Source organism: Lepisma saccharinum, chromosome 2, assembly GCF_977018435.1.
Source record: "Lepisma saccharinum chromosome 2, izLepSacc3.1, whole genome shotgun sequence".
NCBI classification, from domain to species: Eukaryota; Metazoa; Arthropoda; class Insecta; order Zygentoma; family Lepismatidae; genus Lepisma; species Lepisma saccharinum.
The window spans coordinates 128,008,152-128,027,655 of NC_139230.1; the positions used below are offsets into that span (position 1 = coordinate 128,008,152).

General features: G+C 36.1%; 1 protein-coding gene across 2 annotated transcripts in view; it reads left to right on the plus strand.

The window, feature by feature from the left end:
* LOC145984494 (lens epithelium-derived growth factor-like) overlaps positions 1–19,504 on the plus strand; it is a 72,257-nt gene that overhangs the window by 11,657 nt on the left and 41,096 nt on the right. For both annotated transcript variants that reach the window (XM_083118151.1, XM_083118152.1), the window contains exon 2: positions 14,054–14,107. In XM_083118151.1, coding sequence (XP_082974277.1) covers positions 14,054–14,107 — 54 coding nt within the window. The remainder of the gene's footprint in view (positions 1–14,053; positions 14,108–19,504) is intronic.

Below are 19,504 nucleotides of genomic sequence, written 5' to 3' on the forward strand. Positions count from 1 at the left end.
TGTCAGTGGTATTTGAAAATATCCACAAGTTAGGTCAATCGTCGAAAATAATTTTGCGCCTCTCAACCTAGGCAAAAGTTCAGATATAGGTTCAACCTGTGTCATGGGTGAAATTACATGTTCATTCAGCTTCCTAAAATCAACAACAGGACGCCACAATCCACCTGCCTTTGGAACTATGTGGAGAGGGTTCCGGTATGGAGAAGTACTTTCATGAATTACTCCCCACGTTTTCCATTTCTTTAATTCTTTCTCCATATCATCTCGCCTAGCGAATGGAATAGGGTACGTAGATGCCACTATAGGTTCATTCGTATCTAGCTGTATGTCATAAGATTCCACCTTGGCTGCCTTTGGTTTGTCCGAAAACACATCTTGATACTTCAGTAATAAATTAAGTAACTTATCAGCAACTCCAGCTTCACAATATTCGTTGCCATAAACTTTCTTATGGATATCTTCTTCAGAAGCTAGATAAGCAGAATCATTAACATGAGAAGATTCAAATATCAAAGTTTTACAAGATTCAATTACGGAATTTAGCGAGCAAGTATTATTTGTGGAACTTGGAACAAAAGGAGCTGATACTTCTTTACCACTTGAATGAATTAGTTCAACAGTAGACATACGATAATTAATTATAGCCTTATACTGCCACAAAAATGGTGCTCCCAAGATCAAATCGGCATGTAATTGTTTAACTACATATAAACCCACGTGGAAAAATTCATCTCCCAACTGCATAATGACATATTTAAAACCCACAACTTTTATACGTTGATCACCAGCGAAACAAGCCAACTGAATTCCTTCTATTGGTTCCAGCTTTATACTTGGTAATAAAGAACTTAGAGTGATCCAAACCTTGTAATCCAACAAATTACATTGACTACCAGTGTCAATTAAACAATTAAGAAACAGGTCACAAATTCTTCCCTGTATTTGTGGTGCTTCAAGTAAAGGTGTAGGAGTTCCTTTATCTGTAACAGTCCACTCAGGCTCTGAATCAAACCACTCCAGCAAAAATGCAACAGGTAAAACATCTTCTTTATCAACGCCTAAATATTTAACTCTATTAAAGTCACCGAGACAAGACTTAACATGCAAAAGGTAAGGATCATAATTACAAGTAAGCTCCATGTGGTCATCCTTTGGCAGGGCGAATTGGAGCGCATTTCCCCGCCTTAGTTGTTTAATGTTCTCGGAGGGCTCCCACTAGTAGCATTAGTAACTGAGGAACATTCTTGATTTAAACTAATGTCATTGCAATTCATTCCATTTCGGAAATGTCCATTGTTCCTTGCTGAAATCTCTGAGTTAGTGTTAATGGAGTCACCTCGCAAATCTGTATTGGTCGGACTTTAAAATCTTCTATTCCTGTTGTATCTAGGTGCATCTGTATTATTGCTATTACTAGCGTTCCTTTGAGTGTTTGTTCTTCGATTATTATTATGAAAGTACAAACTTCTATCGTTTCCTTGTCGCCTATAGCTCTCTTGATTAGCTCCAGATTGCCTATAGTTGTTTCTGGGATTCCTAGCAGCTGGTTGGCCCATAAGTCTCTCTGAAGCTACTGTTTGGGTAGATGAATCGCTGCATGACTTATTTTCCATAGACACTTGCCTTACAAAATGCCTAGATTTTTCGAACCTATTCGAGTTGTACTCCCCACTTATATAAACACCAGGTAGTGACAAAGATTTGGTTTTATCACTAGAATATAAGTCTATTGCCCTGAGTTTTTGTGTTAATTGTTTAAGGTTGGAAATTTCGTGACAACCCACATTCTTAGAAACTGTTTCTGGCAATTGCTTCAGAATTACTCTTATTATCTCAGCTTGTTTAGGCTTTTCTACAAGGTTGCAATAAGATGAATATACCTTCAATGCGTACGCTTCTAATGATAAACCAGAAGATGTGTTGCATTCGAAGCAAATTGTTCAAGAAACTTGCACACAAAATCATCATATGATGAGAAATTCCATCTTTCACTATTGAACCAATACGCTGCAGTATTGTAGAAACATTTGTGAATAACTTGCAGGCGATATTGAGAAGATACACCAATCAAATTTAACATTGTTGTCAGCTGGTCTATAAACTCCCTAGCTGATTGTTTCGAGACGTCACCTCCAAAACGTGGTAACTGGCTTAGCTCATTTACACGAATAACTTTACCCGGGCATTCTCCAAATTGGTTTCTTGAAGAAATATTTGTATTACATTCTGCACGCGCAGGTTTACAAAACTGGTTTGATTCAAAATTTGGAGACTGAGAATTCTTAGAAGCAATGTTAATTGGATCATTCGAAATGTCATTTCTGGGAATGTAATTTTGATTATAAAACATCGGACTCATTGAAGTTGTAGCATTTGTATTACCAGCCACAGTATATAATGGCTTCTCACATAAAGGTGTATGCTGAAAACACATTTGTGAAATTGGATTATTTGAATGAGCTTTCGTTGTACAACACTGAGTTTCATTATGAAAACTGGCATTCAGAGGACTTCCATAACCATAATGGTTAGTAGAACAAGGTTCATTGTAATGCACTCTATTTGTATTCTCCGAAAGTACGAAGTCCCTATTGGCCAACGGATGTGTAGTGAAATGAGCAGGTGATTCGTCACGTGATGGAGGATCCCACAAATAAGATGTATTGGAAAGCCTGTAGTTAAATTTAGTTCCTAAAGAAGCGTTCTGACCTGATTTACGTTTAGTAATTACAGGTACATCAATATCAGATGAATCATAACCGGAAGAACCAACACCACGTTTGTCACTTCGAGCACTATCCCGAAATTTAACATTTCGTGATCTTCGATTTAAATTTGCGTTATTTGTTTGACAAGCCACATGCTCAGTTTGTTTACTATTTCCATCCTCTTCACTCAGTTCTCGTCTTCCATTCAAAGTTTCGTTAGCAACACTGTTGCTGATTGCATTGCCTTGCTCCAAAGAAATAACCCTATCTCTAAGGTCATTTACCAAGGTTTCAGAGCTACATGTAGCAGTCTGAACTACCTTCATTCTATCTAATTCCGCATTTAATGTTTCAAACCTAACCTCATGTTGAGTAAATTTCTCCATAATTTCCTCATTGCAGACTTCCAACCTTGTCAACTTTCCGTCATATGACTTCATTTGTTCTTGAATATCTGAAACTTCGACATGCATTGTACTAATACCTTCATCCAATTTACACCTCAACTCACTGCTAACATTTTGACAAGTTTGGGCAACATCTTGTAACGAATGTTCAATATGATCAAGCCGGCCGTTAAACCTAACATTATGCTGCTGTAATTCATTTCGAATGGCTTGAAACTTCTCTTCCAGATTTTCATTATTTTGTTGCAATTCCCTTTGTGACATTTCATTATTTTGTTGCATATCCTTTTGCAACTCCTTTTGCAACATTTCATTATTTTGTTGTAATTCACAGCAAATGTTCTGTTGCAACTTTTCTTGAAGATTTTCATTATTTTGCTGCAAACTTTGGGTAACCGTAACTTGAAATGCAGCAATAATCTTGTCCAAGTTTGGATTCACTGTACTTGTATAAGACTTTAACAAAAAAGGATCAAAATCTGGTTTACAAGATTTACAAAAATAGCTTTCATTAGAAGAACTAAATATTACCCAGTGCATTACAGTCAAACCTCTGCACTCCAAATGTTCCCATTTATTGCAGCTATTGCACTTCACAAGACGAGAATCTGCTTCAGTGTTACTGCAACAAATAATATTATTCGTTGGGTCAGCATTTTCTTCAATAGTTTCATTTTCCCTGAAACTATCGACGACATCGGATCTTAAGAAAACTCCCGTTCTTAAGTTGTAAGAATGTTGTTTCCGATCCATTATTTAAAGTAATCAGAAGATAACTTCCACACTATATATTCACGAATCCTGGCTGAAGGTCGCCATAATTGTTGCTGTTAGTTTTGTATTAGCAACTAAAACAAATATATTATTTGTTTTAAGAAAGAAAAATACTGAAATCTACTTACGAATTGATGTATAATACACTATATCCCATAATACATAATTAGAACAGTAACAGTGATAATGAAATGTCTTTCTTCTTATGAAAGATTTTTATCATTAATGCAACTTAATTGTGAATGTTATAAAAAGATGACAGTCACAATTTTCATGTATAAGATTGTGAATTATAATACTTTAACGATAATTGTGTACTGCTTGAAAGACATTGACAAATATTAATGAAAGAACTATTTATATTTGTGGCAATTCAGGACATACTAATTTTACCCCTTTTCCCACTCGAGTTGAATGCAAGGATACCTCCCCAAATATCGAATGAAAAGTTCTCATCAGGTGCAATTCTCCATTAAATGTTTTCTCCGAGTCGTACTACCTTCGTTTTCTTTGTGACAAACAAGTATTGTTTGCACATTACATGTAGGAGGAGAGTTGCATCTACATTTCACATTGGTCATTTCCTTCTACTTACTTTCAGGAGCGAAAGCTTGTAGGGTAGTGTTTAACGTTCAGGACTGTCAATCTGATGGTCGTAGGTTCAAACCCCTCCGGTGGCAGAAAATTTTCGTAAGTTTTAGACCTAACCCATTGTGTTCATTGTTCACCCCGTGTGAAACGGAATGATTCAGTTTGGAATTAACGATAGGGAGACGGGAAATATTAAATTACAAAATCTCCATTTCAACGAACCGGGAAGTGGACAAAAATTATAAATATTGAAATTATATTAATGTTTTTAGTGGTATAATTGCAGGTAAAATCAAAGATCTTACATGGAAGATTTTACCTTGCTCTGAACTAAGCCAAAAGGCATTTCGCACCGATTTAATACATTCTCCAATACATTTCAAAATGTTATTGAATGTTTCATGTCGATAATTTGACCAATGCATCAATTCTTGACGCTGAGACGATATTTTCTGCAACTACCTCTTCTCTTCAGTCCCTTCTGTTCTTCTCTTCTTCTTCTTTCCCCTCCTTCTGCTCTGCTTTTATCTCATATCGCCTTCCCTACTTTTCTCGTATCTTATCTCCATCCCACTCATCTCCACTCCTCGTATCTCCTTTCCTGTCTTAGATTTCCGATTCCACGCACTTTTCTCCTCTTCTTTTCGATCTTCTCTTTTTCTCTCCTTTACTCTACTCTCCACTCTTCTCTCATCTCGTTTTCCTTCTCTTTTCTCTTCTTTGCTCCATTTTCCTCATCTCTCCTAGAATTTTTTTCCATTCTCCTCACTACATCTCCTCTCCTCGTTTATCCTCTCTTTCTTCTCTCCTCTACTTTTCCTCTTCTCCTCTCACTTTCTCTTTCTCCTGTCCTTTGTCACCTCTCGTTTTCTCTTACCTCTTCTCCTTTCTGTAGACTCATCAGCGATGAAATGCTAGAAAACCTATTACTTTTCTTTCAGAAAGAATTTTGTCACTTGCGATATAATATTGATATTTTTAATACTTTTTATACACTAATACTTATTTTTATTTCTTTCGCGTATTTTATAAATATTTATTGTGCATGTGGAAACCCTGAAATTGAGCCTAACTCTTCACGCAACCCACCAACGCCTTGTTTAAATTGGGTTGCCTAGTTTAAAATGTCGTTGTCCTAAAACTTTTGAGAGACGCTGTACATATTGTGAAATGTCAGTCCCCATTGATATATATATATTTTTTTCATTCGTGTGTTACCATAAAATGTCTTACTTCTTGGTGACTTTGATTTACTTTATTTCACTTTTCTGCCAATTTTGGCTAATTGCAAGATGGGAATGAATGAAAGTAAAATGGATGAAAGGATAATCACAATAACACGTGGACAGCACACAACACAAATCCACCACAGAATTTTACCAACTGTTAGTCCAGGCTCCACACACTTGTTGGCCTGGAAGAGTGTAGTTTCCAGGGTATTCTGCTTGAAAGAGAGGCTGATATTCTACTGACTTCAGAAAATGTCACTCCTTGCACCCCATGAAATGTCTTGTAGCATTTACACTGGCGATGGAGATTGATATAATAAAATTCCATGCAAAATCGCACGTTATAAAATTGTTCAAATGTATAAACCCTTAAACACATAGCGTTACCATATGGTAACGCTCAACATTCGAGCACTTTCGTGCTAGAGGCTTGTCTATATTGAGTGTATAGGCAAACCTAGTGCCAGAAGTCTCTCTAGGAAGCATAAAGCTTGCATTTGAGACCATTTGTTTTGGTCCAGGTAATGGCATTGTTGCTGCGAGAGGATGTATTTGTTTTGACAGTCAATTTTTTTATTCAGTATGTCATACATTGGAAAGTAAATATAGTGTTTTTATCTGATTGTCTTTCATTATGTAGTTCTAGATGCTTTCAGCATTTAGTAAACACATGTAATTAAAAACTTATGAAGTTTTCTGTTCAAGAATTTGCATCACTTACTCGATTTTTGCTCATAACGATGGCGTTACCATATGGTAACACTATTCAGATGCAGCAGCTACAGGCCTTTTCAACCATTACTTTATTTATTCTTTTATTATTGCATGTACAGCAAGAAATTTAAGTTGTAAAGGCTTTTCTCGTCTTTTGCATGGTTTATTTATTTCTATTGCCTCTAATAATAATATAATAATAATAAATATAAAAAATATAGTAATAATAGATGACCATTTCATGGAACATTTTGTGCCTGTTCAGTAGCTCAGCCTTGTTGAGTCTGTGATCCTGTATTATGGAAAACATTTTTGCAAGCTATTTATTACAGGAAAACCTATACGATTTGGTTTCAAAGCCTGCCTGGTGCTTGAAAACCTTCCATGGATACCTCTTTCATTTTGATATCTATCAATAAAAGAGTATAAGAAGATTCCACTGACATTAAAAACAAATTTAGAAAGACTGTGGCTTCTCATCCATATGCTACATGAATTTCCCAGAGACAAAAATTCTCCCAGCTTGAATTTGGATGTATATCACTCAAAACTATATGACATCATTTTGTGTTGCACCTAAGAAAGCTTGGTGGCCCATTACAACACAAAGGAAGGTTTTGAAAGATGTGTGGTATGCTGGTGGCCCACCAGTAGTGTTCGCATTGGACATATCAAATATGTCGTTGGATTTCGCGTTCCATGTTTCATACGTTTCTATGACAAGGGCCTCCCCAATGGCGTAGTGGTAACGTCATCACCTTGTAATCAAGGGGTACCGGGTTTGATACATGGTGGAGGTACATGGTACATTGGTTACGATCTCACTTTAAATTGTAGGTCCAGCCCTGATTAGCTATTCTGTGCATAAATTGGACTTAAAACTTCTACTCAACACACAGTTTCTATGACAAGTGAATATTCAAGAATGATAAACAATATTTGATTATTGAGTAATCATTATGTACTAAATAGATACCTGAGCACCTTTAACTCAGAAAATGTGAGATTAATGTACAATCGATCTATAATATTAGTATTATTTTTTTTAAAAGAAATCAAATTTTGGAAGTAATTTTAAGGTTAATTCAAAAATTTTCAAGTTTTAAATAATAGATCAATTTGTAGGGATGAACGCATAGCATTACCATATGGTAACAGGGCATAATTCGGAAAATGGAGAACAAAAGTTTTCAAAAAAATATTCAGAATCACTTATTAGTACATAACAACATATATTAGACTAAAACAAGAAAAAAAATTGACAACCATAACTGAAATCAGTGTGTGCACAATTTATTATACTGTCAGTCATTCGGCACATCTCGTTATAAAGTCTCAGCATATCACCATTCAGTAATTAATCGAATTTTAATATTGATCCACTACACAGTTCAATGTGAAATAATAGTCTGGACTCATATCACGCAAGAGAAAAACTGAATTCAATCCAATTCTCTAATTGTATGTAGTTTGTATGTTAAGCTTTTAACCCAGGTAAGGACATTTTTGTTTTCAGACATGCTTTTATTTTTGTAATGATAAGGGGCAAGGCCCCTTATAGTGTGATTGGTGCAAAATAGCTTAAATTCTGATGCACACAAATTTTTTAAAAAATCTTAACATAGTACAAGTTTCAATACACCTATTGATCTACTTAAAGCAGTACATTAGATAAACTACAAGTGAAAATATTTTTTTCAGTATTCTGTATAATATGTTAAGCTTAATATGGTGGCTGTAAATATTACATTTAGTTTCCCTTATTAAATTTTGATTCATATCTTTTTGAAAATCTGAACACAGAAGATGTTTTGAAACACCTATTGATCTACTGAAAACATTAGACAAAATTTTCAGAGGGTAAGTGGAAAAGTGACATGAAATAATACCCAAAGAAGCCAACCATTATGAATTTTTATTATATACTACATTTTTCACTTTCCAAAACCTATAGGTCTCGTGCCAGAACTTGAGCTCTGGGGAGGAAATATTTGAGTTGATCATGGAGGCAGTGACAACCCTCATAATAAGTTCTCCCTTCAAAAGCAGTGTTTGCAACTGCACTAATTTAACAACTGTAGGTTGGAGCATTGGAATTTTGCTGCACCAGCCTGCCTTTTGCTTGACAAAACCCACATGGCCCCCCTCCAATTTCCTCGTTCCCTAGAGCTCAAGTTGTCACTCGAGACCTTATAGTAGCTCGAAATAATACATGGCATCCAATATACTAGACTAGAGTGCGCGTCAATCTCCTGCATATGGCAATAGAGAATAGCAGCGCACTGCAGCAGTGCCGTGTCGAAATCTCACATGGAAAAATAGACAGCGTGGTTGAGCGAAACGCCTTGTCAAGGAGAGCACGGCAACGCTGCACATCTGTGATTCGCTGGTGCTGTTCAGCCGTTCAAGGCCATATGCAGGAGATGTGACGCACACTCTAGGCCTGTACCCATGGGAGGGGCCATGACCCCTCCCCCTTGAACCATGAAGTATTTAAATATGAACCTATAAAAAGCTACAAAAATAACATGGGCAATTTTGCAAATTTGTAATTTTTTTCTATTCATAAATTTGTGTGTTTTTTGTGCAAGACTAATAAAAGTATGAAATCATATTGATAATTATTAGCATGAAGCAGGAATTAAATAATATCTAACATTTAAAAAACTTAAAACATTTTATCAATTTTATAATCTCTCTCCCCCTCTCTACATAATTATGTGTTTGTCAAATCTGGCCCCTCCCTAAAAAAAATCCTAGGTACGGGTCTGTAGACAGTCTGCTTTTATGTGATTGTTTCGTCATGTCCAGTCAGGGATTACTACTGTTCAAGGTAGGGGAAGAAATTCTCCACAGTGCCATGACGTATGAAGTAACATTTTCACAGGCATCCAATATAACTGATAAGAGTTCACCTGACCTTATAAAATGTGGGAAACATATTTCATGCTGGTGTCCAGAATGCAAATACTGTGACAAAATCTGCAACAGTGAAATGAGAAATTGTTTGTAACATGTAACAATGACACTTCGCATTTACAAAATACAAATACAATACAATACGCATTTACAATATATCAAGTTCTACAAGATCTGTAGAACTTGATATATTTATTATAATGAGATGGTCGAGAATTTCTTACCACAAGTATTGTTCTAAATTGCAGACCTCAAATTGAGTGAGAAAGTGGTAAAAATACTGGGGATCTATGAGTGAGTAGCGTAATCCAGTTTCGGATGTCTCTTATAATGAGTAAGAGTTCGACGTGCTGATCCCACGTCACCCTATTACTGGTTGAAGATCTCCGCACCTCTAGGTAGGATTGTGGGAGGGAAACTGGCAGTTGGGAGATAGGCCAAGGCTGTTGCGCCATGGGTTATAAAATATGAAAACTATTCCTTTGGTAAATCTAATTTAGATTTTGCTTTAATGTGACATTCATACTACCTCTCTTTAATTTGCTACAAAAGAGTGTTTGTGTGTGTTGTTTACAAAATATAAAGAGCCGAGTGGAGATTATATTTCTAATTCATATTTAACAAATTCATCTTGTCTTGTAAGCATGCCATATTAATTAACAAACTCGTGGGGTAGTGGTTATCGCACTGGGTTGTCACTCAAATGCTCATACGTTCAAATTCCCATGGTGCCAAAAGCTTTTCGTAAGCTTTATTCATGCCTCATTCTTACTATTTGAATTAGTATTCTTTGAAATTAACAATGAAAGATTATACAATAAAGCTCTCTCTCTTTCAACATGAAAAGATGAGGACGGGTTTCTTATTATTAGAATTAGTAATTTTAGTGGTCTAAACACATCTAAAATCCAAAATTCTAGATAGAAGTTATATTCCTACTGAATTCTAATTCTGTTTTATACACAGGTAGGGTAATTGGGCCTGAACCTACAGTTTAAAGTGAGATACGAACCACTATGTGTCTCCACCAAATATACGACCTGGAACTCCTTGTTTTCCTGCATTCAACTTAAACAAACAGCTCCTCCCTCCCCACTTCTTTAATAAATTTACATTAAATAACAGATTCCAATTTAAATGTATCTCAAGTCATGATTAGCCTATGTGTGCATACAGTGATGTTAAAACTAAATTTTCATCTCAATAATGAAATTTGTGTATTTTCTTTCACCTGCGTTTCCCTCTTTTCCTGAAAAATAATGAATTATCCTAATAATTAACTCAACAATTTTAAAAAAAATGCATCTCTAAATTAATTAATAAAAACTGTTATTTCATCCAAACCACTATTTTATCTTAAATGTTAATGAAATATCATCTCACGTAGTGAAAACTGTTCTAATGAGTGATATATATTGTCAATCATATACATGAATACATATACGAGGGTCACTATTTATATTTTGAGCCTTGGCAACACTGATTGAAGTTAGGCGCGATTTGATGTTTGTACGGAATCGTCTGGCATTATTGACCATAACGTACTTCAAATGTTTTGTCAATAGCTTCATTTGTGTTGTTTATGTTGCCTTGGAGATTGTGCGACAACAATAAAATGGAATTAACTCGTGAACATTTTCATGCGATGATTTTTTACGATTTTCAACGTGGATTATCAAGACAAGAGTGCATCGATCAATTTACTTCCACATTTGGCGATGAAGCCCCATCCTTTGCCACTGTGAAACGCTGGTATAACGAATTTAATCGTGGCCTCCATTCGCTCACCGATGAGATTCGCGAAGGTCGTCCAAAATCAGTTCTTGTTCAAGAAAATATTGATGCTTTGCAAAACCTAATACTGCAAGATCATCATGTGACATACTGTGAGATTGATGCAACCATAGGCATTAGTTCCACCAGCATATATAAAATATTACATGATCATTTAGCTGTGAGAAAGGTATGTTCTCGTTGGATCCCACACAATTTGACAAAAACTCAAAAAGACGCTCGCGTCAATTGGTGCAAACAAATGCTCAATAAATACAATCGTGGTGCTTCAAAAGACGTATATAAGATTGTAACAGGTGACGAATCATGGATATATGCATATGGGCTGGAACATAAACAGCAGTCGACTGACTGTAAGGGTGTTTCAAGATGAACCCAATCCAACAAAAGTTGTTTGTGCTCGAAACAAATGGTTGCCTGTTTTTTCAGGAAAACTGGTCATGTGGCAACTGTGCCTTTAGAGGAACGTAGAACAGTCAACTCTGAATGGTACACAACAATTTGTTTGCCAGAGCTCTTTGGTCAAATACGGAAAACAAACAAACACCGTCGGATCATTCTTCATCAAGACAATGCCAGCTGTCACACATCTCGTCTAACAACCCACTTTATGAACAGTCAAAAAATCGAATTGATGGGTCATCCGCCGTACAGTCCTGATTTGGCACCCAATGACTTCTTCTTGTTCCCGAATGTCAAGAATAAATTGCGTGGACAATGATTTTCGTGGGCGGAAGACGACGTTGATGCGTTCAAAAACCATATTATGGAGGTGTCTCAAGAAAACTGGAAAAACTGCTTTGACAAATGGTTTGAACGAATGCAAAAGTGTATTGACCATAATGGAGAATACTTCGAAAAACAATAAAGCAGTTTTCAATGCCAAATTCCTGTTTTTTCATTGTTAGGCTGAAAATATAAATAGTGACCTTCGTATTAAGTTAGTGAATGATAATTGGGGCAATTTAATAGTAATTTGAAACAATGAGATGCAATTGTAGCAACAATCTAAACTTTGCACATTCTTTCTGCTGATTCGCATTATTGAAACAATATTTAACCAATGGGGACGTTATCTCATGTTTGAAAATCCTGCATTGGTTGAACTTCCTGTGAACAAGACAGTGAGTCATGCTTCCCGCTCTTCTGAAGCAAACTTCACTCTGATTGGAGGATCATATATTTCACAACACTTCCTTGTTACAGAGCTGCCAACATAATTTGGAAAGACGTTGAACTTAAGAAATTTCCATGCGACGTTTTTTCATTACAGGACTGTGTCTCTAACGATCTTAAGTCTCATTTGTTTCATTTAGAAGCATGCAGAATGTCAAATTTCCCACTGAAAACATGCTCGGCATTAGTGCAAATACCTGGAAAATCAGCCTCAACATCTAAGGGTTAATGAGCCCACTTTGAGAACATGCAGCAGGTCAGTTAATGTTCTGAAGATCAGGTTGTCATTGTTATGCAAGTTTTGAAGAGTGACATGACTAATTTGATTTGCTTTCATAGTCGTATGGCTTAGTAAGGGAAGAGGGCAAGTTGCAAATAAACAATGGCTATTTGCAGCAAGAAATTTGAAATTAAATATTTCTGCTACTTTAAATAGAACATAATTATATGCGGAAAGTAAAAATTACTAGAGTTTGTAATTCTTTGCACAAAAGTAAAGCACTTAGCAGCTATGTTTCAGTATTATGAGTTATGTCCCTAAAGTTCTGGAGGATGGGACCAGATTTTATTTATCATGAAAAAATATTTTAGAATTCCAACTACTAGCATATATGTGCTGTTTATGAACATGATTATGTAGCCTGAGGTGTTCTAAACAAAGTAAGGTCTGATTTGTAACTCTATCATTTTTATTTTTAGAAATATTTTTTTTTATTCAGAGTCTCGGAAGTTACTCTGAAGTTGAGGATAAAACGGCTATGGCATCTAAGTGTTAACTTCTTGCAAATAAAATTGATGCCTCCAAGATAGATATTTTTGAACATAACTCTTTGCATATTAAGGAAAGTTCAGAGAAATCAACTTAAGTGAAAGAGTCTGAGAATTTGTAAATGTATCCAAAAACCTAGAGAAGTTTGGAAAATTTAATGTGTTTTGTACTTGCCTGGATTAGAGGACAAAAATGCATTTCATTTTGTTCTCAAACAAGCAGCTTTTTTGAGAGATTTATTTTAGAGAAGTTTTTACTTTTTATATATTTGCTCATTAATTTTCAACAGAGTTTCAAAGAAATTACATTAATTTGAATAACATGTAAAGCATTATTGAACAATCTTGGAATTATTTTATAACATCTGGAAAAGAATTGGGGGTCCTGTTTAGTTGTACACACCTCATGATACATATGCAGATTTGGGGCATCAAAATATAAAGACTATAAAAAAGTAATAATAATATCACAGAAGTATCATTACTAGGTATGTAAATTAACTGTTCACAAAAATCCACACCATCATCATCTATAAACTAGCATATAATTTTACTGATCAGACATTTCTACAAATATTTTCACAGTTGCATAATTGTATCATTTTGTTATTTTTTTATGAATATGGAGATTATATAATGTGAAGGTTCTTTTTTCAATCTTGTCGAAGTTTTGGTCGCATAAATTAAGTAAGTGCAACATTCACAAATCATTAACTGTTTTCTATTCAGATATGTACTTTATCACATAAGTGCATCATTAATTGTTAAATTTTTGTCATTGTTCAGGATATATTAGTAAAATGATTCCCACATTATATGTTTCTGTAATATGTTTATTAACCAAAATGTGATAGAAGGGGACTTTGTTTTATTGCTTTGAGAAAATGATCAACCACCAAAAAATTAAAGATTGCCTTTACAGTCTGTAATTTCATTTTATAATTTACCAGTGTGAATATATTCTGTCTTTCAGCTGCAGAAATATTGTGGTAACTTTAAAGATTGGAACATGACAGAAGATGAAAAGGTAAGTAAGATTACCATTAACAGGTTATGTATATAATTCCTGCCACATGATCATAGGTATATTTGATACCTGGTGGAGGTACATAGTGGTTTGGATCCCACTTTAAACTTTAGGTTCTGTCTAGATTAGCCTTCCCGTTCATAAAGTAAACTTAAAAGAAACTCAAATGATCATAGGTTCACTGATAATAAAATGGATAAAAACTATGCAATTTTGTCTTCTGATTGTCAGGTAACAGTTGGTAGTCAGTGATTGTAATAAGAAAATTATTAATTTGCCACAGTTACAGGGCAAATTCAGATATGTACTTTATCACACAAGTGCATCATTAATTGTTAAATTTTTGTCATTGTTCAGGATATATTAGTAAAATGATTCCCACATTATATGTTTCTGGAATATGTTTATTTACCAAAATGTGATAGAAGGGGGCTGACTTGGAAAAGTCAAAAAATTAGAATGTACATTCAAAAAGATAAAAGTCAGGTAGATCCCATGCTTTTTTTTTATTTTTGTACTTTTGAAGTTTGGGAATGAAAATAAAATCATCCCTTATTTTGAACCATGATTTCATACTATTTCTGCTCATACAGAGGTTGTTTCCATTCTATGATGATGATTTCAAACTGCACCTACCTTGAGAGAAACCATGTTGCAGGGCAATTGGCATCATCTTGGCAATTGCCCGACAGTGAAGTTTCCACTGTAGGAGACTGGCTCGAAGTGTAGGCATGTCTAGTAGGGTGGTTCGAAAAAACACTTTATTCGAAATTGGCTTATGGCTAGTGCTATATTTTGGCCAAATCGGCTCAATAATACGTGTGCAAATTTCTGTTCAATTGGTGCATGTCTACCTAAAATTTGAAAAAAAAAGTAAGTTTTGGTGAAAAAAATTAAAATTATATTTTCCCTAGTGATGGTACTTTGCATGTAGATCAACTCTAAATGATGTAAACAATGCTAGAAATAATAATAATGGGCATTGCCGGACCTCTTTAGGCATACTTAAGGCCTAAATTTAAACCAATATTTGTGAAAAATAGGCAAAATGTGTTTGTGTTTCTTTATTGCATTGGTGTTAGTTGTGATGAAATCGAGGCACGTTTATTTTTGACAACTTACATCTTTTATAATGTGTTGTCTGCTGCTCTTCACCTATTTTCGAAAAACTGTTCTTTTTTTTTTCTTCCTAGAATAGCCCAGAACTCACCACGAGTATGTGGCTGCAGTTCAAGTTCCGCCCACCCTTCCACCCATGCATATATTGGTTTAATACGCTATGCAATGGTCAGGTGGTTGCTGTATTCCTCTGACCTAGTGGAAAACTTCGGAACATAGTCCCGAGATTTCAACGTTGCCAAAATAAACTTATGGCACTCCTCTCTGTCACACACTGATGCTGCCGCCTCCGTCACAATCTTCACATGTCTTTCGACTGCTTGCGTATGAGCTGGAAAACGAGTGATATCTTCTCCCGGATAAGATGCTGATTTTATGTTGTCCTGAAGTTCTTCCAAGCTTAAGTTGGGTTGTCGTCGGAATTTGATGTTCATGCAGTGGGAATCGGATAAGTCTCTCCACAGGTGTCGACCTCCTTCAACGCATGATGGCTTTTTCTTGATGGAAAACCAAATAGGAGCGTACACGTTTATAATGTACCGGACAAATGCCTGCAGCGTTTCCGACGGATTCTTCATTGCAATGTAGAGATGTAGTTTTCTAGCTGTCAGCCACCTGGCATGATGCAACTTTCCAGGATCGCAATCACCAGTCAAAACCACTGTACAGATGCACAGGAGACCTTTGGTCTGAGGTTAGGTTCTCTTCTCTTAAGTCATCAGTCCAATGCACTGGCACAGACTGAAAGCGTTGCACCGGCATATTCTCGCAGTCTTGTAGTGCCATTCCAATTGGTCCTTCGAACGTAGTAGGTCCAGTACTTTTTCCGGCAATTACTTCAATGAAGTGCTGCGAGGGAAGTTCATTTGTGTGCAGAAGACAAACCAACCTTTGAAGAGGTTTTTCGGATGGCTTCGGCAATGCTGTTTCCTCTTCCGGATATTGATGTTAGATGACCGTTGTACTTGGATCCTGGCTCCTTTATAAGAACGTGTTCCTCCCTCTCTACAGTCCGATAAGCTTTATCATTTTATTTTTCTGAATCATCATTGTTTCATCCTGTCTTTCGTTACAGTGCCTTGAATAATGTAGTGTGGAAAATGACCCAAGAAACTGGTTCCTGAGACGGATGACAACATAGATGGCAGTGCGATCAGTACGGCTGCTAATTTTCTTATGAAAGTAATGCAGCTTAGTTAGTTTTTGGAATATATTCTGTAGATTTGTTACGTGAATACGTGGTACGTGAATTGATGGAAACACTTATATTTGTGGAGTGATTTGAAGTCAATAAATGGCATTAATTTGGAAAGAAAAGTAAAATAAAATTAATAAATAAATAGCATGCTTAACACAAAAGAAACATCACAATGTGATTCCGGATGTCAGGTGTTGGATTGTATACTAGAGTTTTATTTTTCTATGTTATTAGAATATAAATAGTATCCTGAGAGATATTTCATACCGAGGCGACAAATGACAAATGTTGCTTGGAAGCAAGCAATCCGTAATCAATGCAGCCTTTCGAACCATAGGGATACAAGCTCTGACTGCACCGTTTCCTCAAGGAGATTTTACACCAAAGCGACACACTCAAACGATACGAGGATTTCACACCAAAGCGACATGGGTCCTTCGGTCCAAGGCAACTTTCATACCGAAGCGACACATGTTGCTTGGAAACAAGTCAATCAAGGGCAACATTTCACATCCTAGCAGCATGACGGGCAGCGCAGGCCAGCATTCAGTTGGTGAAACCACAAGCGATAAGTGTCTCATTCCGCTTGTTGCTTTGAAGCGCAATCTCCCTAAAGCAAGACACTCATTGCATCGTTCATGCGCAAACAACAAACTATGGCAACACGTTGCAAGCTATTGAAGAATAGTGCCCATTATGAGTGACATGTGTGGCTTATTGTGTCACCTAGATCTGTTGTAACATGCGCTTTATCGTGTCGCCTAGATCTGCAGTTCACACAATTAGCAGCAAACGTTTGCTAATAGACTGAAGGCACCATGTCGCATGTCAGTTAGTTGGGAACTTCCCCTGTGGTGCATCGCTTCAGTCTAAGCACCCTTCCTTTAAGGAGCTTTCAGACTGAAGTAACAAGTAGCACGTGAATACAGCATATGAACGTGTCACTTGCTGTTTGGACCCTCGTGTGCAATGAATGCTATTTTACAGTCTGGAAGTGTCTGTGTCACTAGTCACATCAGTGTGAACATCTCGTGTCGCTTGTCCTGTTGGTCTAAAAGTTTACTTACACTCATGTCGAGGGCACTAAGAAAGTTTTGTGGGTTTCCCCCCATGGGTGCCCACAGGGGGGATTATGGCACAGGTTGCACCATCTAAACTTTTGGGGAGATTTTTTTTCCTTCAAATAGGCTAATATAAAATTCAACATTTATATATTTTTCCAAAATATATGTAAAAATTTTATACCTTAAATGCACCATATTTAATCCATTAGATGAAGAAAAGAAAGTGTTTAAGGGTGTTATTCGAAGGGAGGGGGTGGGAGAAATATCCACCTCCAAAATATTAGGCCTTATTTTATTTTGTGTTCTGGGGGTGATTCTGAACTCGACGTTGGTGGGGGGAACAGTATCCAACTCTAGATCTTAGATTATTAAATTTAAAGGGGGAGATAGGAAGCTTTTGATAAAGTGTTAAATCTTAGGTTGTCAAGGAATTTCTGTAGTGGAGAGAGAGTTCAAACATTAAATTTTGCAGACTGTATTTGGCAAAGTTTAGACCCCGAACGTGCCAAAAGAGAAGCTGAAAAAGACTATTTAATTATCTCGGGGATCCTAAGAGAGTATTGACACCCCATTAAGTTAATATTCTTGAAAGCCTGCAAAGAAATGGATATAAAACTTTTCTTGCTCACTTCGCTCGCAATCATTTGTTGCAAGAATGCGTGTTTCTTTGGCGCTTTACTGAGGTTAATGTGAACTTTTATACTGTAGCTGCATTACAAGACATAAGCGATATTCTCGATATTTATTAATAACATTTAATGCTTAGTGTTGGTATACTGCTTAATTTAAAGCAGGTGCATTATTTCGAACAAAAATATCTCGAATCCGCATTTCTAACTTCATGTCACAGAAAAATTTTACTTTAACAAGTTAAATTTGCACTGAAGATAAAATCCAGGTAATTATTGTTATGGGTTACTAAAATAATTATATTTACCACAAGAAAAGGGGGGGGGTGAGTGAGTTCTTTGAAAGAGGAACCGTATTATATTATTGTCCTGAGCTTTACTTTGTGGGGATTACTATATGCTTTGAGTGCGTGAAAAATATAATTTGGGGGGAATGCATGACATGATTTTGGGGGGGATTGCACCATTGGCCTTGGGGCACCCTTGGTTTCCCCTTGTTGTTTTTTGCAATCATCATTATCATTATTGCCACAATTAGTTTAAAGCGGAAGATAATAGACCAAAAATACAAATGCTTCAGTGTGTATATCTTTAAAACAAATTATGATAATAATAATGAACCTAAGTCATACACAAAACTTTAGTTACCAAGAGCATTCAATGCATATTTTTTCTCCCATATTATTAATGAAAGTATAACAATAACAGGACATAGTCGACTGTCTAGAATGTTCGTTAATATCTTCGCGACCACTGTACCAAATATTATAGCAACTATCACATTCATAGAAATGCTTCATATAAAAGAAACAAACGTTGCAGCGACAACTCCATTTACTTCCATTATAAGCAGATGAATGTCATGCAGCTGTACTGACACCAGCGCTTCTAGCGGTATCCTATTCGAGTGGAACCAGCCAGAGAGCCCAGAACAGGTGCCGTTTTCCACACTACTTTATTCAAGGTGCTGTACTTCCATCAAAATAAAGTCCTTTCACTCCTCTGGACTTAAGTGATGATGCAGCTTCCTCTGCAATGGTTTCACCTAATTTATTTTTCTCTCTAATAAGAACCTTATTTGAGTCTATCACTTTCTCCTTATGATCAGCAGTAACAAGGCCTACGTCTTCCAAAAGAGATGAAGCTAGAAGAGTGGCTTTCTGTTTAAAAATTTGGGTCTTTGAAACCGCACTGGCGAAGTTAGGAAGTTTTAGTCTCATTTGCTGGAAGGGTTCTGTCGATTTTTTTTTTTTTTGTCTTTTAGAAGGGTTGAACTCCTTGTCTGATTCCGAAGCTCCCTCCGTCTCAGTTTCATTTGTAAGAACTGCAGCGGTAGAACTTCAGGCACCTCCATGATTTTCATTTGGTTTAGATCTCTCTTCTTTAA